Here is a 24,980-nt window from a genome sequence, read left to right on the forward strand (position 1 = left end):
TTTTTGGCGATTATGAATAATGTTACTATGAATATTTGTCTAGAATTATTTGTATGGATGTATGTTTTTGGGTTTTTTGGGGTGTATATGTAGGAGTAGAATTGCTAGGTCATATGATAACTCTATGTTTAACATATTGAGGAACTGCCAAACTGTTTTCCAAAGTAGTTGCACCATTTTACAGTCCCATCAGTAGTCTGTGAGGGTTCAATTTCTCCACATCCTCACCAACACATTTTATTGTTTGTCTTTTTGATTATAGCCATCTTGGTGGATGTGATGTGGTATCTCATTGTGGTTTTGATTTGTATTTCCCTAAAGAATAATGATGTTGAACATTGTTTCATGTGCTTATGGGCCATTTGTATGTCTTATTTGGAGAAATGTCTCTTCAGCTCTTCTGCCTGTTTCAGTTGGGTTATTTGTTTATTTATTATTGAGTCTTAAGCGTTCTTTATGTATTCTGGACACAAATTCCTTCTTAGATACCTGATTTGCAAATATTTTCTTTCATTCTGTGGGTTGTCCTGTCACCTTCTTTGATGGTGTACTTTGAAGTGTAATAATTTAAAATTTTGGTGGAGTCCAGTTTTTCTGGTTTTTCTACTGTTGCTTGTGCTTTTGGTGTCATATCTAAGTAGCCTAACCTAAGGTTGTGAACATTTACTCCTATGTGTTGTTTTTTTTTCCTGCGAGTTTTATAGTTTTAGTTCTTACATTTAGGTCTTTGGTATATTTTGAATTAATTTTTGTGTATGATTTGACGTAGGACACTCTCCTATTATTGTACTTGTCACAACTATGATAAAATGATCATTGTTTTGATAGTTATTTGTTTACAAGTGTGCACCTTCTGTAGTTTCTGAGCTCCATGAAGACAGTGCCTGTGTCTTCCTTATTTTGGGTTTCCTGGTGTTTAGCATGTAGTACCTGGCACTTAGGCTTTATTAGGTACAGCTTACAGTAAGTCTGTCTGTGGCCTTGAATGTTTTATCTTGAAGATACAGAAAAAAATTTTTAAGAGTAGATATAAAATATAAATAGTTAATAAATACGTCCCCATATTTTAGAAAGGATGGATAAACTCTGCTTGTGTATTTTTTTTTCTCATGGATTTCATGTTTATTTTCTTTTAAAAACAAACTATCATTACTAGGTAATTTATATCTTTAGTTAAGAATGAATATATTTGAGCATGTACTGTATGTCAGACACTGTGCTAAGTACTGAAGATGCAAATTAAATAAGACTTAGTATCTGTCCTCAAGGATTTTACAGACTAGTGAGGAGATGGCAAGTAAATAATCTGCTTTTGTTCTCTAGCAAGAAATGCCCAAGAGCAATTTAAAATATTTTGTTGTAGTAGTGGTGGCTTTAGACATTATGGAAAGTATGATGGAGTGTTAATAATTTGTCTGTTCCATATTTGGTGGGATGAATAGGGTGTAGAATTGCTAGAGCTAGGACTGTAGAATGAATACAAGAGAATCTATACAGATTGACTTTGGGGATGCCTTTAATTTTCACTATACCTTTTACAGTTGTGAAGCATATACATGCTTTTGCATGTATGCAGAGTTACATTAAATAATATATGGTATCTATTCTGCAGTGTTAGTTTTCAAGAGAGCTATAGTAAGGGAGAAGGATTAAAATACATTTTTTCTCAGTACCAGGTGAATTTGATAAAAATTTATTATGTCTCAAGCTTCTTTTATTTTTCCAAATAAATTCTCACTAATTTGACTGATACCTTGACATTTTTTATAGTCAAAATTAGTACAGTCTGTGCATCTTTAACTGAATATCAGAAGATTGCCCAAGTAATAACTCAATTTTTATAAAAAACAGTTATGAAATCTTAAACATAACTCAAAATACTACAGTGTATAACCCATGTTGAACTAATTCTGCACTGCATATCTAAGATTCTGAAAGTTGGTGAAACTTTTCTATCTCAAGGCATTTTATACCTGGTCTCAAACAATTTCTCAAATGTGTACTTTCAGGATAAAACCTTTATAGCCATAGGCTCGTAATAATGTCTTACTTATAATGGGGTTGTAGTTATAAAGTGTTTTGGCACATTAACTCATTTGGTCATCACGGCAACTCTGCGAAGCTAACAGGGTAAGTGTTACTATAGAGGAGACGTTATGTTGTAATGATTACGTGCACAGACTTTGGGGCCAGACTTCTAAGTTCAAATTCCCTCTCGGTCACTTACCAGTTATGTGACCGTGGACAAATTACTTAACCTCTCTTTGCCTCGGTGTCCTCATCTTTAAAATGGGGTGATAACAGGACCCATCAGAGAGTTGTTGTGAGGATTAAATTACTTAGTATATATGTGGTGCCTTGAGCAGTGCTTGGCCCATAGTATGCACGTATATGCTAGCTGTTACTATTATTATTTATATACAGTAGATGGTTAAGGAAATAGAGGCTCTATGAAGAAGGGATTTTTTCATTCTTACCACTAGTAAGTAACAGAATCCAGATTCTTGTCCTGCTCTTGCCTTGACTCTTTAAAACAATATGAGTTTTATTAAGTACCTGTTGAATGAATGGTTGTATGAATTGGGAAAAAAAATCCCACATTGCCTGGCAGTTTGGAAAATTGAATTATAGAGTAAGATTTTTGCTAAATTGAAAGTTAAATATGACTTCCAAGATTTTCCAATGAAAGAGAAAGACAAATACTATATGATATCACTTACATATGGAATCTAAAAAATAATACAAATGAATGTATATGCAAAAGAGAAACAGACTCATAGATACAGGAAACAAACTTGTGGTACCAAAGAGCAGAGGGAAAGGGGGAGGGACAAATAAGGGGTATGGGGTTAACAAATACAAACTACTATATATAAAATAGATAAGCAACAAGTATATACTATATAGCACAGAGAATTATACCTATTGTAATAACCTATAATGGAGTATAGTCTGCAGAAATACTGAATCACTATGCTGTATACCTGAAACTAACACAATATTGTAAATCAACTATACTTCAATAAAATAAAATAAAATAAACATGTTACATGTTAGTCTTCCTATTCCAGGGTAATAAAAAATTAACAAATGGAAAAAAAAGATTTTCCAGTTGAATATCTTTTTTTAGGTTATAGAAATTATCTTAAGGTATAAAATGTAGCTCAGGCAATATACTATCAAGCTGTAATAGGACTGGTGATCTTGTGTTGCAGTAAAGTGGTAATCTCAGAAAACTTTTGCTTCTCATACTTTATTATTATTATTATTTTGGCCGTGCCACACAGCTTGCAGGATCTTAGTTCCCTGACCAGGTCAGGGTGTTGAAGGCCTGGAATCCTCACCACTAGGCCACCAGGGAACTCCCTGCTTCTTATGCTTTAATGTGCACATAAATCTCCTGGGGACCTTATTAAAAAGCAGATTCTGGTTTAGTAGGTCTGGGAGAGGTCCAGCATTCTGAATTTTAACAAGTTCCTGGGTGCTGCCCCTGGTGCTGCTCTGTGGACTGTACTTCGAGTAGCAAGGCATTAGAGAGGCTTCTATGAGAACCCTGGCACTCTCAGACTGAGGTTTGTATTAATCTTCACTCCACTTATAAAAGTGCTTTGCTTCCCAAAAGAATCATTGTAACAATTTCTTATTCTTTGTAGATAAGAGGCTAAGGGCTTGAAGTTTGGAGGGGATAATTAGTTCAAGTTGTGAAGATGTGAGAATGGTGTGTACATTGTTGCCACTGACATGGTGGAGGTGGGCCTTTTTAAGGAACAGGACAAATGGTAAAACTCAGGGACTCCAGTCTGAGCTGGTGAAATTTTCCCTCTTCCTTTATAATTGTAAAGGAAAGCCTTCTCTTTTGGGTAGGGGTAAAGAAGTGGGAGAGGAGAGTTTTCAGTATAGGGGTCTTAGAAAGCCAAGTTGTTCCTTCTTAATTCTGGCAAGCTCAACCTCTGTTCTTCTGTTCCTGCCTGGAGTGGTTAATTATGTGGGTAAGGGTGGGATCCTAATGCATACATTGATAAGTAATCATTGAAAAATAAACATCACTGCAAATGATAGGAATATTGATAGGCTCTTTAGAGATTAATATCTTTTAAGAAATGATCTGCTTCTTGATTATGTATGAAACTTTTTTGTTGTTTTTTTTTTAAAGTGAATCTAGTTCTCTTTTTTTAAAAAAATTAATTAATTAATTAATTAATTAATTTTTGGCTGTGTTGGGTTTTCGTTTCTGTGCGAGGGCTTTCTCTAGTTGCGGCGAGTGGGGGCCACTCCTCATCGCGGTGCGCAGGCCTCTCACTGTCGCGGCCTCTCCCGTTGCGGAGCACAGGCTCCAGACGCGCAGGCTCAGTAGTTGTGGCTCACGGGCCCAGTTGCTCCGCGGCATGTGGGATCCTCCCAGACCAGGGCGCGAACCCGTGTCCCCTGCATTGGCAGGCGGATTCTCAACCACTGTGCTACCAGGGAAGCCCTGTTGTTTTTTTTTAATGATATTTATTTCCTAGCTTTATTGAGGTGTAACTGACAAATAAAAATTGTATGTATTGATACTTAACATGTATAATGTGATGGTTTGATATATGTATACATTGTGTAATGATTACCACAATCAACTTAATTAACACATCCGTCGCCTCACATAGTCACCTTTTTCTTTTTTTTGGTATGGCAAGAACACTTAAGATCTATTCTTTTAGCAAATTTCAAGTATACAGCACAGTGTTATTAACTGTAGTCACCATGCTGTACATTTGATCCTCAGAACTTATTTATCTTATAACTGAAAGTTTGTACCCTTTGATGAGAAACTTCTTAAAAACATTAATTTTTCTAAACGTAACCTGGAATAACATTCTACAAATGAAAATTTCTAAAACAATATGTGTGATGCTCTGAGAAGTTACAATTGGGACTAAAGGTGGTGGACAAACATTGAAGGTTCTCAGTGAGAAATGCAGTAGGAAGAGTAATATCCTAGTAGTGAGCAGTGTGGAGTAAAGTAAAGAAGATGGAAGTCAGGGAAGGACATAGGGTAGTGTTCCTAGTTCCAGATGTGAGTTTAAGGTAGACCATGTCATCATAGAATGTCATGAATTACCTGGTCCAACTTTTTCACTTTTACAAGTGGAAAAGCTGAGGTTCTATACAGTTAGATGGCTGAGTGAAGATTACAAGTGGCAGTCAATGTCAGAGTCATGTCTAGATTTCAAGTCTTTGGACTTAGAGAGCAAATAAGAATAAAAGCTGACATATTCATAAAATTTTAGGGTGTTAGGAAATGACAGGGCGTATGTTCATGGTAGCTTTGAAAATAAATGTCATTTGATATAAATCCTGTTGGCTAATTACCTGCCATTGTTTTATGGTAAATAAACATAGAAAATTGTCATCTTTGTGTTTATTGCTAATGTCGTGTTTTTTTAAAAAAGTGATTTCTGATAAAATATAAGAATGAACTATCCTTTTTGAGTTTCTCGGCCCTCACACAGGTATAAAAATTATCTAACAATGTGCTCTTAAGTCATGTTACTAAGAGATGTTCTCTAAGATTTCAGCTTGCAGTAGGGCATAAATGGTTTGAAGGAAATTTAGAAGTGGTTTGGGAATACTGCTAATTGAAGGATTGGAACCAGCTGTGAGATTTAGCTAGGAAATTGTCTTTCCTTCCTGCAATATTTTAGACATGTAACTTTACATTTTTGGAGGAAGATTTTAGACATTTGATAAATGATTTATTATGATGCTTACCTAACATTTATTAGAGTATTGAGAAGTATTCACGCATAAGAGTATGCATCTTTTAATCTTTTTTTGTTTGCTTATGTGTGTTGTATCTATTAAAATTTTTTTTTAGTTTTGGCAAAATACACATAATGTAAAATTTACAGTCTTAATCATTTTTTAAAATTTATCTTATTTTTAAAAATTAATCAATTAATTAGCTTATTTTTGGCTGTGTTGGGTCTTCGTTGCTGCACTCGGGCTTTCTCTAGTTGCAGCAAGCGGGCATCTCACTGCGGTGGCTTCTCTTGCTGCAGAGCATGGACTTTAGGTGCGCAGGCTTCAGTAGGTGTGGTGTGTGGGCGCAGGCTTCAGTAGGTGTGGTGTGTGGGCTCAGGAGTTGTGGCTCGCGGGCTCTAGAGTGCAGGCTCAGTAGTTGTGGTGCACAGGCTTAGTTGCTCCACGACATTTGGGATCTTCCCGGACCAGGGATTGAACCCGTGTCCCCTGCATTGGCAGGCAGATTCTTAACCACTGACCCACCAGGGAAGTCCCAGTCTTAATCATTTAAAAATGTACAGCTCTGTAATGTTACATTGTTGTGCAGCCAGTCTCCAGAACTTTTTCATTTTTGCAAAACAGAAACTGTATACCCATTAAACGACAACTTTCCATTTCCATCTCTCCCCCCAACTCTGGCAACCACTGTGTGTTGTGTCTCTATGAATTTGACTACTCTGTATACCTCAGATGAGTGCAATTATACAGTATTGCTCTTTCTGTGAGTGGCTTATTTCACTTAGCATAATGGTCTCCAGGTTCATCCCTGTTGTAGCATGTGTCAGAATTTCCTTCCTCTTTAAGACTGAATAATATTCCACTGTATATTTATACCACTGTTCCTTCATCCATGGATGGACACTTGAGTTGCTCCCACCTTTTGACTATTGTGAATAAAGCTGCTTTGAACATGAGTGTACAAACATCTCTTTGAGACACTGCTTTTCAATTCTTTTGGGTATATACGCCAGTGGAGTTGCTGAATCATGAGGTAATTCTTGTTTAAGTTTTTTTAAGAACTACCATACTGTTTTACCTAGCAGCTGCACCATTTCCCTCCACCAATGTATGTGTTCCAGTTTCTGTTCGTCTTTGCTAACACTTATTTTGTTTTTCTTTTTTTCCCTTAAATATTAGCTTTTGCATTGGGTGTGAAGTGGTATCTCATTGTGGGTTTTTTTTTTTTTAATAAATTTATTTATTTATTTTTGGCTGCGTTGGGTCTTCGTTGCTGCACGCAGGCTTTCTCTAGTTGTGGCGAGCGGGGGTATTCTTTGTTGCGGTGCGTGGGCTTCTCATTGCAGTGGCTTCTCGTTGTGGAGCACAGACGCACGGGCTTCAGTAGTTGTGGCGCATGGGCTCAGTAGTTGTGGCACGTGGGCTCAGTAGTAGTGGCTCAAGGGCTCTAGAGTGCAGGCTCAGTAGTTGTGGCACATGGGCTTGGTTGCTCCACGCATGTGGGATCTTCCCGGACCAGGACTCGAACCCATGTCCCCTGCATTGGCAGGTGGATTCTTAACCACTGCTCCACAAGGGAAGCCCTCTCATTGTGGTTTTGATTTGCATTTCCCTAAGGATTAGTGATGTTGAGTATCGTTTCATATGCTTGTTGGTCATCTGTATAACTTCTTTGGAGAAATAACTATTGAAGTTCTTTGCCAAATTTTGAATTGGGTTTTTTTCGTTGTAGTTGTTGAGTCATAGGAGTTTTAAATATATTCTGGATATTAACACCGTATCAGATATATGATTTGCAGATATTTTCTCCCGTTGTGTAGGTTGCCTTGTCACCGTGTTAATTGTGTCTTTTGATGCCTCGGTGATTTTTTTGAAATCTCAAGTCTTATCAAATTACTCTACATGGCTCAGAGCTTAAATTTCAGATTCTTGGCATTGTATACAATCTGGCTCATAACGAACTCTCTGGGTTAACATTAAAAAAAAATACAACCCCTCCCCCCCCCCCCCCACACCACACATCCTTCTCCTTTTTCCTGCCCAGCAATTTAAACTCTAGCCAGGCAAAAATATTTGCTGCTCAGAAAGTGTCAAGGTTCATCTTATTCTCGCCTAGATGCCCTCCACATTCATCTAGGGAACTTCTGTTTTTCCAAAAGCATCTCAAACATCTCTTGTATGAAGCCTTTTCTAATCACTGTCTCCTTCCCCAGGCACAGTGGAATTGAGCGCTGAACCCTGTGTATCCTTCTGTCATAGCATCTGAAACATTTTAGTTTGCCTGTTTGTTTACCTGTCTGTTTTGCTTTGCTGGACTGATAGTTCTTCATGAGCAGAGTTTTTGTTATTGGTCTTTTTATCTTTAACTTAGTTCCTGGTTTGTGGTATGTAGTATATAATTAAATACTCAATAAATGTTGTTAAGTGAATGTGTGATTAGTGAGTGAGTGAATAAATGAATTTTAAGAGTTACACCAGAATGGACTCTAATTCTGGTTGCTTATGGTTCTGCACTGGTAACTATTTCCAAAGTGGTTTCTGGGAGAAAGTGGCACTCATTTTCAAACTCCTGGTTGGAAATCCCCATTCTCTGTCCCAACTGTTAGCCACTTTGCAGTAGATCTTTATTACTGAGTAGACTTTTTATTTTGACTCATACTACTATACATATATAACTTTTAAAATTTATGACAAATTACCCCAGAAAGGTTGTAAATGATTTGCAAGTCTTTTGAAAAACACTACAAGGATGTATGTATAGTACATCAGATGGAATTGCTCATGTTATTCTAGATATGTTTGCTATCATTGTTCTTACTGGGGTAAACGAAAGAGCCTGGGAAATAATCCTTTGGTTGGCATTTAAAACCAAAACAAAACAAAAACTGGTATCTTTTCCCCTCTTCCATTAAGACTGTAGCTCTTGTTATGAATTTTGGTAATAAATGACTTCATTGAAGTCTTGTAGTTTATGATGTCCCCTGGCAGGGAAATCTTGAAAATATTTTACTGTTACAGCAAATTTCACACTAAGCCATATTTCAAAAAGTCATTAGTAAAAGTTCTGGAAAAAGAACAGTCACCATCAAGTGATATGCTACCAAAAGATGGATTGCTACTATTTTAGATGATTTAGTTGTGCCAATTACATGGGCTTTTTATGAGTTACGCCCTACATGATTTCCAGTAAAACTTTGATTTTAAATGTAAACAATACTTATTTAAACATTTAATTCATTCCTAATGTAAATACTGAGTTGTTCTGTATTCTTGTAAGTTTTTTCTTTAAATGTCAGAAATTGTCTGTATATAGGCACGTTCTGCATTGAATTCAGTGAAATAATTTTCATCCTTCCTTCTGGTGACAGTGTTTCTCTTTCCTGAGTGGTGAAAAGGAATTGGTTATGAAATGATACTATAATAGATTCTTCTTTAAGTAAAACGTTTGAACTGTTCTCCTGTTTCTTTCAGGAGTACTTATCACCTTTACATGAGTTTTTATTACTTACAAATATTGTCAACTGCAAAGGGAGCAGTGGTTTACATAATTTTATGTAAGGGTAGTCCAGAATTCATTTGTTCAACTTTTAAATTATTTTGGAATTTGTGTTGGAATATTGGTATCTCCGATATTGGTGTGTGCAGGACTTTCCAAAACATAGTAAACCGTACTGTAATGTCTTTGTCTTGAAATAAACTGCAAACTCTCCAGCAGTTCCTTGGGTTACTATGAGGTGAGTGTTTTTGTTCAGTGCCTCTTGCTTCCTGATCTCCTTCTGTACTGATCTGTGGTGGTAATGAACTATAGCCACTTCTCAGATGCAAATAGTTTAAAACAAAATTGCCTTTATTTCTCTATACTTGCAACTTTACATGTGCTTTTAGTCTGGGATAGAATCATTTGGTCTTCAAAGGTTTTCACTTTTGGAAAATATGACTCTCACTCACCAGGCTCACCTGATGGATAGCACCTACCTGTTCTTCTTTATGGACATAAACATTAATGTTTGAGGTAAATTAAAAATTATCTAATGTGATTTACGAGGTAGACATTGTAAGGGCCATTAATACACTCCAAAACCTCTTGTGTCTGCCATACACCAGGTGTTTTGTGGATTGGGGACCCAGAGACGATATATATACACGGTCTTTGAGAAGCATCTCTTGAGTTTGGTTACGGAGTGTTGTGGAGGGAGACCAGTCAAAAATTACAATGTATTATGATAGGTTCTGTGATAGAGACAAGGAGAGGGTGTCATGGGAATGCATGGAAGGGTCATTTAACCCAGAGTTTGAAATGTTGAGAAATGCTTCCAGGAGCAGGTCACATCTGAATTGAGTCTTAAAGGGTGAGTAGGAATTAGCCAAGTGAAAAGGAAGAGAAGCCTGGAAATAGACTAAGATAATATGACAAGAGAGACAGGAGGTAAGCCTTAGAATAAATGGTGGCTGTCATTTATTGGGTACCTACTTTGTGCCGAACTCTGTATTATGAGCTTTAAACCACTTACCTCACAGTAACCTAAGGGGCAGGTGCTATTATCCTGTTTGCAAATGAGGAAACTGAGAGTCATTACTCTCCTGAGGTTATGACAAGGTTAATGAGTATCAGAGCTTGATTTTAAAACCCTAGATTTTCTGGCTTTTTGTCAAGGCTGTTTCCTCCCAAGAAAGAATAGTTTCAAGTTGGAGGAAATAGTTAAGTAGTTATCATGCTGTTGAAAGGTCAGACGTGCAGATTAAGTTCTGAAAAGTGTCCTGGGGCATTTATAGTGACTTATTTATTCATTCAAGAAATATTTACTAAGAGTCCTTTAAGTACCAAGAACTGTGCTAGGTATTGGGAATTAAATGACAAGTGCCAAAGTGGTAGAGGTAGAGGGGTGAAAGAAAGTAGAGACGATGAGTGAAAACTGTAGTGTGAGGAAGCTTGATTGTAAAGGAAAAGATAGTGATACAACAGTAAACCTAGGCGAAATTGGGGTGTGTGTGTGTGTGTGCGTGTGTTTTAATATGGGATGCACTTTTTAAAAATATAAATTTATTTATTTATTTTTGGCTGTGTTGGGTCTTCGTTGCTGCGCACGGGCTTTCTCTAGTTGCGGCGAGTGGGGGCTACTCTTTGTTGCGGTGCACGGGCTTCTCATTGCAGTGGCTTCTCTTGTGGAGCACGGGCTCTAGGCGCGCGGGCTTCAGTAGCTGTGGCATGCAGGCTCAGAAGTTGTGGCCCATGGGCTCTAGAGCGCAGGTTCAGTAGTTGTGGCTCACAGGGGCTTAGTTGCTCCACAGCATGTGGGATCTTCCCAGACCAGGGATCGAACACGTGTCCCCTGCACTGACAGGCAGATTCGTAACGACTGCGCCACTAGGGAAGTCCCAATATGGGACGTACTTAAATTGTTCGTATTCTGAGGAGAAAGAGCCATGGTAGGGGAAAGATTTAAGATAAAATAGAAAGAGCTGGTGATCGATTGGTTCATCAAGGATCCTAAAGAAGGAGGGAAATTAGGGACCAAAGTCTGTAGATTGCACGTTTTTGTTTGTTTGTTTATTTGTTTTGGGCATGCCACGTGGCTTGTGTTACATGGCTTGTGGGATCTTAGTTCCCCAACCAGGGGTTGAACTTGGGCCCTTGGCAGTGAAAGTGCAGAGTCCTAACCACTGGACCTCCAGGGAATTCCCTGAACATGTTTAATTAAGTAGATTGCAAGGTAATCCTAACATGAATTTGTAATGGCTGTAGAATTTTAGTATAACTACCCTGCTCTTGGATAATGGAGACTTGACTAAACAATGAAACTTCTTATTTAAATGATCAGTGTGACCTCTTATGTCTGATTTATGCATCCATCTTCTTCATCCCTCAGTTATTCTGTCCATACCCTTTCTAACATAGCATGTATTGTATTGAAGTAGAGTCATTGATGTTTCCCTCTTAGACCATATGCTTCTTGGGAGAGAGGAGTAGAGGCTGTGTCTAACACCACTTAGCATCTGGTATAATCTCACTTTAATAAAGCCTTATTGAATCGATGAATCAGTGAATGACTCTGTTCCTTATTTGTACCATTTGAATATCAGTTTTTTGTTTTTTAATCTTTTATGGGTTAAAAGGTATGTATCTATCCTGTGCACATTTTGTTGTCTGTTATAAATTAAGTACTTTAAGGTATGCGCAAAGTACCAGTGAAAAGAGGACTTAAAAAATTTTCCATATGGGGAGGACCTTATGGTTTCATACAACCTAAAGAGTATCTTAGGTTTATCTTTTTAGAGATTTAAGATAAATTTATTATCAGCTCAAAGTGACCAATTGTAATCTATCTAGAAGTGCAGAAATAAGATATGCTCACACTTAAAAAAATTTATTTTATTTTATTTTATTTTAATTTATTTATTTTTGGTTGCATTGGGTCTTCGTTGCTGCACGTGGGCTTTCTCTAGTTGCGGCGAGCGGGGGCTACTCTTTGTTGTGGTGCGTGGGTTTCTCACTGCAGTGGCTTCTCTTGTTGCGGAGCACAGGTTCTAGGTGCGCAGACTTCAGTAGTTGTGGCACATGGGCTCAGTACTTGTGGCTCGCGGGCTCTAGAGCGCAGGCTCAGTAGTTGTGACGCACGGGCTCAGTTGCTCTGCGGCATGTGGGATCTTCCCGGACCAGGGCTCGGACCCGTGTCCCCTGCATTGGCAGGGGGATTCTTAACCACTGCGCCACCAGGGAAGTCCCACGCTCACACTTACTTTTTACTTCCTATTTTTTAAAGTTTTGTGTTAAAAAGTCAGTGATGCAATTTTTAAAAATTAAATTTCCTGTGAGTGTGGTATGTAGTTCCCCCAAATATGTTATCTTACTCATCAATGTCATGGAATTTTCTTTTTTCAGAATCCTGTCCAAAAGATCCCTGACTCGCATGAGATAACGCTAAAGCATGGCACTAAGACAGTAAGTTTTAAAAATTTAATTCTTTTCCCTCAATAACAGGGCTCTCATGGAAAAGTGAACTAATAAGATATATTTATATTAAGGCCAATTATACAATCAGCTGGTATCACACAGCTATAGACGTTAAGGAAAATAGATTACTTTTCTGTTCAGTCAAAATAACCATTGCATTTCATTTAAAATAAGAACACTTACTGCCATTGTTATTGTTGGCTTTAAAACCTCTTTCTTTGATATAGGAACATTACAAGTGAAAGAAAGAAATGAAACTCAAATACTTTTTTTTGTTATGGTGTGGGAAAATTTTTCATTACCCTTAGCTTCATTTCTATATCAGTAAGAGGCCTGAGTTCATTTTTTAGGTGGATGTTGAGATAAATGAACATAAGATAGTTACTGTATGGCTCTAAGATTATATTACTTAGATTTATGGATTATATTTTTATATTATCATATTTATTTATGTTATTTAAAAATTAATAATGTAAACATTTTGAGGTATAAGATTAAATCATTTTATTGTAAAAAAGATTTAATAATATCTTATTAAGAAATGATAGTTGAATGAATGAAACTTGCTTATGAATGAATGAAAGGATAAAATTATCTTGCTTTCCCTTTATAATTAAGCTACCTTTTTCTAGAAGTCTGACATGTAAAGAAGTAGGAAAATACATCCCATAATGAGGGGGAAAACATCAATCAATAGAAATAGGTCCAGAAATAACACAAATGATAGAATTAATAGCCAAGGATTTTAAAATAGTGATAGTCTTTCCACTAAATTTTTTGCTTTTGAAAATATCATTTCCATAAAATATTTGTGTTAAATACATTGGGTTTATTATTATTTTAAATGAAGTAAACAGTGAATATTTAAAATGTCTTAATTTTTGCTATGGTAAATACTGACACAAATAACTCATATAAACAGACATTTTGGGGGTTCTCAAAAGATTTTGAGTGTAAAGTGTCTTGAAACCGAAATATCTGAGAACTGCTGCCTTAAGAAATCATTTCCATCTAATTCTTCATATTATACCTACTTTTTATTAAATCACACTTTTGATATTTTTATTCTGAAATCAGGAAAGAATTTTACTAATTTTCATGTTTTTAAGTAAATCAGAAAAAAAATTATAGACTGTAAATAGTTAAAAGGAAGCTTTCCTATCATTGAGTCCAGAGATTTTTACAGCTGAGAGATAGTTCATGTTTGACACATGTTTTATTTAGATATGCATATTTTTTCAAATCAAATTTTATCTTTAAAAATGTATATAATTAAAAAAATACTCCAAGTTATTTTACACATTAATAATCAGAGCTTCTAACTGTACTGTTAGGTTAACTAATTTTTTTTGCAGTCCTGCCTTTGCCCTGCATGTATTTCAACTTTTTGGAAATATGTCAGAGATCAAGAAGGTGACTGGCTCGTCTTTTTTGTTTGTTTGTTTGTTTTTAAACTAGTTATTGTAAAAATGTTTACACATTCACAGAAGTATAGAGAATACTGAGAGGAATTCCCGTATATTTATCTCTGAACCTTACCAATTGTCTACATAAGGCCACTCTTATTTCCTATATACTTTACATTTCTAGTAAACCTCCTTCCCCCCATCCCATCTACCTACCTTGTGGGATTATTTAAAAACAAATTCCAGACTTCATATGATTTCATCTGTAAATATTTCAGTATGAACCTGTAAGAGATAAGGTTGGTCTTTCTCTCTCTCTCTCTGCTCCTCTCCCTCTCCTTTTCTCTCTCTCTCTCTCATAATCAGAACGCCTTTATTACGTCTAAAGTTTTTTCAATAATTATTTAATATCTAATATCCCATTATTCAAATTTCTTCAATTGTCCCATACTTTTTTTTTTTTTTAATTTTTGGCTGCGTTGGGTCTTTGTTGCTGCGTGCGGGCTTTCTCTAGTTGCGGCGAGCAGGGGCTACTCTTCGTTGTGGTGCACAGGCTTCTCATCGCGGTGGCTTCTCTTGTTGCGGAGCATGGGCTCAGTAGTTGTGGCTCGCAGGCTCTAGAGCACAGGTTCAGTAGTTGTGGCGCACGGGCTTAGTCACTCCGCGACATGTGGGATCTTCCTGGACCAGGGCTCGAACCCATGTCCCTGCATCGGCAGGTGGATTCTTAACCACTGCGCCACCAGGGAAGCCCCCATACATATTTTTCCAGTTAGTTTGTTCAAATCAGTATCCAGACGGCATCTGACTCACTCTGAGGAGAGTCATCATTGTTTATTTGTTATGTCTCTTAATCTGTATGTTTTTCCTTTTCTTTTTTTCTCCTTGCCATTGAAGAAATATATCTATTTTGTCAGTATACTTACCATTGACCTGAAACAAATACACTACCAGATATTTCTTCAGCAAAGATGGGTTTATCCGGGATCAGCAGAGAGTTACAATTTGGGGTCTGCAACCATGGGGAGCCATGCTCAAGTTCCTGCATGGCAAGGGAAGGAGAACCTTTTTATGGGAGTGAAAAGGAAGTTTGGAGGGCTAAACAGAGTCCATGGCCTTTCACTGGCTGATGAGTCCTTGCCAGGAAAGAAGTTCTTCCTATTGAGCTCTACTATCATTGCAGGGTTTCCCTTTCTGGTATCCCAACTCTATTTAATTGAGGTTTCTGTTTATTAATTTTTTACATTTACCCCTTTGATCACAAGATTTTTCTCTGAAAGCATCACTGATTAAATGTCAGGTTGCCTAGTTTCAGCAGCCTTTTGTCCCTCAGTGTCAGGAAGGACCTTTCTTGGGTGTAGTGTCTCACATCAGAAGGAAATTGCATAGATTAGAAACTTATTAAGATCACACTCGAATAACAAGGAGAGGTAGGAGGGAGAACTTTCTGGTACTTTTTATCTAAAGTCTATATGTTATCAAGATCATAGATATTGGAGATCATCTGGAGCGTTATGTCATCATCAAAGGTTTGGTGACAAACTTCTAACAGGGTTTCTCTGGATATCTTGGGAAAGCTGTCTCATCAGATGTCATCTGCTTCAATTCCAGGAAATCTTTACTTTCAGGTCACCAGATGATGTGCAGGTCCAGTCAGGGTTCAGTGCTTTCTTTAGGTGTGTTATGTCACATGAATTCAAGAATCTATTCCTTGGAGTTTGGTGGCAAAAATATTGGTTAACAGTGCCTGATAGGGGCCTCTCCAGGGAGGTTGAAAAGAGTTTTTCTGGAGGTGTCTTTTCCAATAGATGAAATCTCCAGGTTGTAAGGTGTGATGCTTAAGGTCTAGATTCAGTTTGCTGATATTTTGTTGAGGATTTTTCTGTTTATATTCATAAGGGATATAGGTCAGTAGTTTTCTTGTGGTGACTTTGGTTTTGGCATCAGGGTAATATTTACCTCATAGAACGCTGAAAGCATTTATTTCTCCTATATTTTCTGGAAGAGTTTATGAAGGATTGATTAATTATTCTTTAAGTGTTTGATAGCATTTACCTTGAAGCCAAATAGATATAGACTTTTCTTTGTGGGAAGATTTTTTTGTTTTTTATAAATTTATTTATTTATTTGGCTGCGTTGGGTCTTCGTTGCTGTGCGCAGGCTTTCTTGAGTTGTGGCGAGTGGGGGCTACTCTTCGTTGTGGTGCCTGAGCTTCTCATTGAGGTGGCTTCTTTTGTTGTGGAGCACGGGCTCTAGGCGTGCAGGCTTCAGTAGTTGTGGCTCGTGAGCTCTAGAGTGCAGGCTCAGTAGTTGTGGCACATGGGCTTAGTTGCTCCACGGCATGTGGGATCTTCCTGGACCAGGGCTCGAACCTGTGTCCCCTGCATTGGCAGGCGGATTCTAAACCACTGGGCCACCAGGGAAGTCCTGTGGAAAGATTTCTGATTACTAATTTAAGCCCTTATTAAAAATCTATTCAGATTTTCTTTCTTTCTTTTTTTTGTTCATGAGTCCATTTTGGTAGTTTGTGTCTTTCTAATAATTTGTACGGTTCATCTAAGTTATATAACTGGTTGGCATGCAATTCATAGAATTTCCTTGTAATCCTCTTAATTTATGTTATCTTCTCTTTCCTTCCTGATTTTAGTAATTCTTTCTTTTTTTCTTGGCTAATCTAGCTAAAGTTTCTCAATTTTCTTGAAATTTTCAAAGGACCATTTTTTGGTGCCTTTGATTTTCTTTACTTTAAAAATTTCTCTTTTCTACTGAATTCTGCTCTAATCCTTATTTCCTTCCTGTTGCATGCTTTGGGTTTTGTTTCCTCTTCTTTGGTAGTTTTTTAAGGTGGAAGCTTAAGTTATTGATTTGAGATCTTTCTTCCTCTCTAACATAGGTGTCATAGCCATAAATTTCCCTCTAAAGCACTTCTATTTTTATATATTGCTTGAATGAATAATTTACTTCTTTTTTTTTTAACATCTTTATTGGAGTATAATTGCTTTACAATGGTGCGTTAGTTTCTGCTTTATAACAAAGTGAATCAGCTATACATATACATATGTTCCCATATCTCTTCCCTCTTGCATCTCCCTCCCTCCCACCCTCCCTATCCCACCCCTCTAGGTGGTCACAAAGCACCGAGCTGATCTCCCTGTGCTATGCGGCTGCTTCCCACTAGCTATCTATTTTACGTTTGGTAGTGTATATATGTCCTTGCCACTCTCTCACTTTGTCACAGCTTACCCTTCCCCCTCCCCGTATCCTCAAGTCCATTCTCTAGTAGGTCTGTGTCTTTATTCCCATCTTGCCCCTAGGTTCGTCATGACCTTTTTTTTTTTTTTTTCTTAGATTCCATATATATGTGTTAGCATACGGTATTTGTTTTTCTCTTTCTGACTTACTTCACTCTGTATGACAGACTCTAGGTCCATCCATCTCACTACAAATAACTCAATTTCGTTTCTTTTTATGGCTGAGTAATATTCCATTATATATATGTGCCACATCTTCTTTATCCATTCATCTGTCGATGGACACTTAGGTTGCTTCCATGTCCTGGCTATTGTAAATAGAGCTGCAATGAACATTTTGGTACATGACTCTTTTTGAATTATGGTTTTCTCAGGGTATATGCCCAGTAGTGGGATTGCTGGGTCATATGGTAGTTCTATTTTTAGTTTTTTAAGGAACCTCCATACTGTTCTCCATAGTGGCTGTATCAATTTACATTCCCACCAACAGTGCAAGAGTGTTCCCTTTTCTCCACACCCTCTCCAGCATTTATTGTTTGTAGATTTTTTGATGATGGTCATTCTGACCGGTGTGAGATGATATCTCATTGTAGTTTTGGTTTGCATTTCTCTAATGATTGATGATGTTGAGCATTCTTCCATGTGTTTGTTGGCAATCTGTGTATCTTCTTTCGAGAAATGTCTATTTAGGTCTTCTGCCCATTTTTGGATTGGGTTGATTGTTCTTTTGATACTGAGCTGCATGAGCTGCTTGTAAATTTTAGAGATTAATCCTTTGTCAGTTGCTTCATTTGCAAATATTTTCTCCCATTCTGAGGGTTGTCTTTTGGTCTTGTTTATGGTTTCCTTTGCTGTGCAAAAGCTTTTAAATTTCATTAGGTCCTATTTGTTTATTTTTGTTTTTATTTCCATTTCTCTAAGAGGTGGGTCAAAAAGGATCTTGCTGTGATTTATGTCATAGAGTGTTCTGCCTATGTTTTCCTCTAAGAGTTTTATCGTGTCTGGCCTTACATTTAGGTCTTTAATCCATTTTGAGTTTATTTTTGTGTATGGTGTTAGGGAGTGTTCTAATTTCATTCTTTTACGTGTAGCTGTCCAGTTTTCCCAGCACCACTTATTGAAGAGGCTGTCTTTTCTCCACTGTATATTCTTGCCTCCTTTATCAAAGATAAGGTGACCATATGTGCATGGGTTTATCTCTGGGCTTTCTATCCTGTTCCATTGATCTATATTTCTGTGTTTGTGCCACTACCATACTGTCTTGATTACTGTAACTTTGTAGTATAGTCTACAGGGAGCCTAATTCCTCCAGCTCCATTTTTCGTTCTCAAGATTGCTTTGGCTATTCGGGGTCTTTTGTGTTTCCATACAAATTGTGAAATTTTTTGTTCTTCTGTGAAAAATGCCATTGGTAGTTTGATAGGGATTGCATTGAATCTGTAGGTTGCTTTGGGTAGTAGAGTCATTTTCGCAATGTTGATTCTTCCAATCCAAGAACATGGTATATCTCTCCATCTATTTGTATCATCTTTAATTTCTTTCATCAGTGTCTTATAATTTTCTGCATACAGGTCTTTTGTCTCCTTAGGTAGGTTTATTCCTAGATATTTTATTCATTTTGTTGCAGTGGTAAATGGGAGTGTTTTCTTAATTTCACTTTCAGATTTTTCATCATTAGTGTATAGGAATCCCAGAGATTTCTGTGCATTAATTTTGTATCCTGCTACTTTACCAAATTCATTGATTAGCTCTAGGAGTTTTCTGGTAGCATCTTTAGGATTCTCTATGTATAGTATCATGTCATCTGCAAACAGTGACAACTTTACTTCTTCTTTTCCAATTTGGATTCCTTTTATTTCTCTTTGTTCTCTGATTGTTGTGGCTAAAACTTCCAAAACTATGTTGAATAATAGTGGTGAAAGTGGGCAACCTTGTCTTGTTCCTGAACTTAGTGGAAATGGTTTTAGTTTTTCACCATTGAGGACGATGTTGGCTGTGGGTTTGTCATATATGGCCTTTATTATGTTGAGGAAAGTTCCCTCTATGCCTACTTTCTGGAGGGTTTTTGTCATAAATGGGTATTGAATTTTGTCAAAAGCTTTCTCTGCATCGATTGAGATGATCATATGGTTTTTCTCCTTTAATTTGTTAATATGGTTTATTACATTGATTGATTTGCGTATATTGAAGAATCCTTGCATTCCTGGGAGAAACCCCACTTGATCATGGTGTATGATCTTTTTAATGTGCTGTTGGATTCTGTTTGCTAGTATTTTGTTGAGGATTTTTGCATCTATGTTCATCACTGATATTGACCTGTAGTTTTCTTTCTTTGTGACATCTTTGTCTGGTTTTGGTATCAGGGTGATGGTGGCCTCGTAGAATGAGTTTGGGAGTGTTCCTCCCTTTGCTATGTTTTGGAAGAGTTTGAGAAGGATAGGTGTTAGCTCTTCTCTAAATGTTTGATAGAATTTGCCTGTGAAGCCATGTGGTCCTGGGCTTTTGTTTGTTGGAAGGTTTTTAATCACAGTTTCAATTTCAGTGCTTGTGATTGGTCTGTTCATATTTTCTGTTTCTTCCTGGTTCAAGTCTCGGAGGTTGTGCATTTCTAAGAATTTGTCCATTTCTTCCAGGTTGTCTATTTTATTGGCATAAAGTTGCTTGTAGTAATCTCTCATGATCCTTTGTATTTCTGCCATGTCAGTTGTTACTTCTTTTTCCATTTTTAATTCTGTTGATTTGAGTCTTCTCCCTTTTTTTCTTGATGAGTTTGGCTAATGGTTTATCAGTTTTATTTATCTTCTCAAAGAAGCAGCTTTTAGTTTTATTCATCTTTGTTATCGTTTCCTTCATTTCTTTTTCATTTATTTCTGATCTGATCTTTATGATTTCTTTCCTTCTGCTAACTTGGGGTTTTTTTTTGTTCTTCTTTCTCTAATTGCTTTAGTTGTAAGGTTAGGTTGTTTATTTGAGATGTTTCTCATTTCTTAAGGTAGGATTGTATTGCTATAAACTTCCCTCTTAGAACTGCTTTTGCTGCATCCTATAGGTTTTGGGTCATTGTGTTTTCACTGTCATTTGTTTCTAGGTATTTTTTGATTTCCTCTTTGATTTCTTCAGTGATCACTTGGTTATTAAGTAGTGTATTGTTTAGCCTCCATGTGCTTGTATTTTTTACAGATTTTTTCCTGTAATTGATATCTAGTCTCATAGTGTTGTGGTCGGAAAAGATACTTGATACGATTTCAATTTTGTTAAATTTACCAAGGCTTGATTTGTGACCCAAGATATGATCTCTCCTGGAGAATGTTCCATGAGCACTTGAGGAGAATGTGTATTCTGTTGTTTTTGGATGGTGTGTCCTATAAATATCAATTAAGTCCATCTTGTTTAATGTATCATTTAAAGCTTGTGTTTCCTTATTTATTTTCTTTTTTGGATGATCTGTCCATTGGTGAAAGTGAGGTGTTAAAGTCTGGTACTATGATTGTGTTACTGTCGATTTCCCCTTTAGTATTTGCCTTATGTATTGAAGTGCTCCTATGTTGGGTGCATAAATATTTACAATTGTTATACCTTCCTCTTGGATCGATCCCTTGATCATTATATAGTGTCCTTCTTTGTCTCTTGTAATAGTCTGTATTTTAAAGTCTATTTTGTCTGATATGAGAATTGCTACTCCAGCTTTCTTTTGATTTCCATTTGCATGGAATATCTTTTTCCATCCCCTCACTTTCAGTCTGTATGTGTCCCTAGGTCTGTAGTGGGTCTCTTCTAGACAGCATATATACAGGTCTTGTTTTTGTATCCATTCAGCCAGTCTGTGTCTTTTGGTTGGAGCATTTAATCCACTTACATTTAAGGTAATTATCGATATGTATGTTCCTATTCCCATTTTCTTAATTCTTTTGCATTTGTTATTGTAGGTCTTTTCCTTCTCTTGTGTGTCCTGCCTAGAGAAGTTCCTTTAGCATTTGTTGTAAAGCTGATTTGGTGGTGCTGAACTCTCTCAGCTTTTGCTTTTCTGTAAAGGTTTTAATTTCTCCATGAAATCTGAATGAGATCCTTGCTGGGTAGAGTAATCTTGGTTGTAGGTTTTTCTCCTTCATCACTTTAAATTTGTCCTGCCACTCCCTTCTGGCTTGCAGAGTTTCTGCTGAGAGATCAACTTTTAACCTTATGGGGATTCCCTTGTGTGTTATATGTTGTTTTTCCCTTGCTGCTTTTAATATATTTTTTTTGTATTTAATTTTTGATAGTTTGATTAATATGTGTCTTGGTGTGCTTCTCCTTGGATTTATCCTGTATGGGACTCTCTGTGCTTCCTGGACTTAAGTGTTTCCTTTCCCATATTAGGGAAGTTTTCAACTATAATCTCTTCAAATATTTTCTCAGTCCGTTTCTTTTTCTCTTCTTCTTCTGGGACCCCTATAATTTGAATGTTGGTGCGTTCACTGTTGTCCCAGAGGTCTCTGTTACTGTCCTCAGTTCTTTTCAATTTTTTTTCTTTATTCTGCTGTGCAGTAGGTATTTCCACTATTTTATCTTGCAGGTCACTTATCCGTTCTTCTGCCTCAGTTATTCTGCTATTGATCCCTTCTAGAAGATTTTTAATTTCATTTATTGTGTTGTTCATCACTGTTTGTTTGCTCTTTAGTTCTTCTAGGTCCTTGTGAAACGGTTCTTGTATTTTCTCCATTCTATTTCCAAGATTTTGGATCATCTTTACTTTTGTTATTCTGAATTCTTTTTCAAGTAGAATGCCTATTTCCTCTTCACTTGTTAGGTCTGGTGAGTTTTTGCCTTGCTCCTTCATCTGCTGTGTTTTTCTCTGTCTTCTCATTTTGCTCAACTTACTGTGTTTAGGGTCCCCTTTTTGCAGGCTGCAAGATCGTAGTTTCCGTTGTTTTTGGTGTCTGTCCCCAGTGGCTAAGGTTAGTTCAGTAGGTTGTGTAGGCTTCCTGGTGGAGGGGAGTAGTGCCTGTTTTCTGGTGGATGAGGCTGGATCTTGTCTTTCTGGTGGGCAGGTCCACGTCTGGTGGTGTGTTTTGGGGTGTCTGTGGCCTTATTATGATTTTAGGCAGCCTCTCTGCTAATGGGTGGGGTTGTGTTCCTGTCTTGCTAGTTGTTTTGCATGGGGTGTCCAGCACTGTAGCTTGCTGGTCGTTGAGTGGAGCAGGGTCTTGGCATTGAGATAAAAATCTCTGGGAGATTTTCACCTTTTGATATTACGTGGAGCTGGGAGGTCTCTTGTGGACCAGTGTCCTGAACTTGGCTCTCCCACCTCAGTGGCACAGCCCTGATGCCTGGCTGGAGCAGCAAGAGCCTGTCCTCCACACGGCTTAGAATAAAAGGGAGAAAAAAAGAAAGAAAGAAAGAGGAAGATAAAATAAAATAAAATAATATTATAAAATAAAAAGTAATTATTAAGAAAAAAATTTTTTTAAATAATTAAGAAAACAAAAAACAACAAAAAAAAACCGGACAGACAGAACCCTAGGACAAATGGTAAAAGCAAAGCTATACAGTACAAAATCACACACAGAAGCATACACATACACACTCACAAAATGAGAAAAAGGGAAAAAAATTTATATATCATTGCTCCCAAAGTCCACCTCCTCAATTTGGGATGATTCGTTGTCTATTCAGGTATTCCACAGATTTAGGGTACATCAAGTTGATTGTGGAGATTTAATCCGCTGCTCCTGAGGCTGCTGGGAGAGATTTCCCTTTCTCTTCTTTGTTCGCACAGCTCCCCAGGTTCAGCTTTGGATTTGGCCCCGCCTCTGTGTGTAGGTCGCCTGAGGGCGTCTGTTCTTCGCTCAGACAGGATCAGGTTAAAGGAGCAGCTGATTCGGGGGCTCTGGCTCACTCAGGCCGGGGGGAGGGAGGGGTACGGATTGCGGGGCAAGCCTGCGGTGGCAGAGGCCAGCGTGATGTTGCACCAGCCTGATGCGCGCCGTGCGTTCTCCCGGGGAAGTTGTCCCTGGATCACGGGACTCTGGCAGTGGCGGGCTGCACAGGCTCCTAGCCCCCTTCAGGCTGTGTTCACGCCGCCAACCCCAGTCCTCTCCCTGGGATCTGCTCTCCGAAGCCCGAGCCTCGGCTCCCAGCCCCCGCCCGCCCTGGCGGGTGAGCAGACAAGCCTCTCGGGCTGGTGAGTGCTGTTCGTCACCGGTCCTCCGTGCGGGAATCTCTCCGCTTTGCCCTCTGCACCCCTGTTGCTGCGCTCTCCTCCGTGGCTCCGAATCTTCCCCCCTCCCCCACACGCAGTCTCCACCCGTGAACGGGCTCCCTAGTGTGTGGAAACCTTTCCTCCTTCACAGCTCCCTCCCACTGGTGTGGGTCCCATCCCTATTCTTTTTTCTCTGTTTTTTGTTTTTTTGCCCTACCCAGGTATGTGGGAAGTTTCTTGCCTTTTGGGAGGTCTGAGGTCTTCTGCCAGCATTCAGTAGGTATTCTGTAGGAGTTGTTCCACATGTAGATGTATTTATGATGTATTTGTGGGGAGGAGGATGATCTCCATGTCTTACTCTTCCGCCATCTTGAAGCTCCACCAGAGCTTTGTTTTCTATGTTTCTCATTACCTTTCATAACCTTTTGGTGGATAATAAGTGGAGTATATAAGCAGCCACAGAGATCCTGATACTTTATTTGTTTGTTTGTTTATTTATTTATTTTTGGCTGCATTGGGTCTTCATTGCTGCGTGCGGGCGTTTTCTAGTTGCGGTGAGCAGGAGCTACTCTTCGTTGTGGTGCGCGGCCTTCTCATTGCGGTGGCTTCTCTTGTTGCGGAGCATGGGCTCTAGGCGCACGGCCTTCAGTGGTTGTGGCACGTGGGCTCAGTAACTGTGGCTCGCTGGCTCTAGAGCACAGGCTCAGTAGCTTTGGCGCATGGGCTTAGTTGCTCTGCAGCATGTGGGATCTTCCTGGACCAGGTATTGAACCCATGTCCTCTGCATTGGCAGGTGGATTCTTAACCACTGAGCCACCAGGCAAGTCCAAGATCCTGATACTTCAGAATGCTAGCATTGAAAATCTCATTTCGTCACTTTGCCCTTTCTTCTTTGCCATCTTTCTTCTGTCCTTAGGTAATGAAAAGTGAACTTTGTAGTTTATCCTGTTCTTTCCTGAGAGAGGGTAATTGATCTCATATTTGTCAAACTGCATAGCTGTTTGTTTTGTATGTGTTTATTTTATTTACAGTCCTCCTTCCTTTTTTAAAAGTGTTTTTTATTAAGTGTCAGATTTGTGCCAGGCACTGTGCTGGGCACAAGGATGGTCTTTGTCCACATGGAATTTACACTCTTTTTTTTTCTTCTTGTTTTTAGAGTTTTTAACTCATTTACAAATAAGAAAAAGTGATACATGCTAACATAAATAATTTTTATGAAAAATTACTTTTTTGAAAGCAAAAAAACCCATTAATGTGGAGAGTGATATTATTTCACAGTTTTGCAAATCTCTTTAATGTCTGGCTTAATGGAAGAGGGCTGGATTTATCATACCTGCTTTTTTGCATTCAGTCTTTTACAATATCACACATCCTGTAGCCTCTGGAAAAAAGGCAAATGATGTCTTAGTATTGTAAAAATAGCTTTGATCTTGAGTACACTTGAAAGGGTCTTG

At 38.0% G+C, this 24,980-nt stretch overlaps 1 protein-coding gene across 3 annotated transcripts in view; it reads left to right on the plus strand.

Annotated features, from left to right (window-relative positions):
• Window positions 1–24,980, plus strand: part of WDR70 (WD repeat domain 70) — a 327,284-nt gene that overhangs the window by 42,249 nt on the left and 260,055 nt on the right. For all 3 annotated transcript variants that reach the window (XM_059916261.1, XM_059916260.1, XM_059916262.1), the window contains exon 6: window positions 12,620–12,679. In XM_059916261.1, coding sequence (XP_059772244.1) covers window positions 12,620–12,679 — 60 coding nt within the window. The remainder of the gene's footprint in view (window positions 1–12,619; window positions 12,680–24,980) is intronic.

This window comes from Balaenoptera ricei, chromosome 3 (assembly GCF_028023285.1).
Source record: "Balaenoptera ricei isolate mBalRic1 chromosome 3, mBalRic1.hap2, whole genome shotgun sequence".
Taxonomy (NCBI): domain Eukaryota; kingdom Metazoa; phylum Chordata; class Mammalia; order Artiodactyla; family Balaenopteridae; genus Balaenoptera; species Balaenoptera ricei.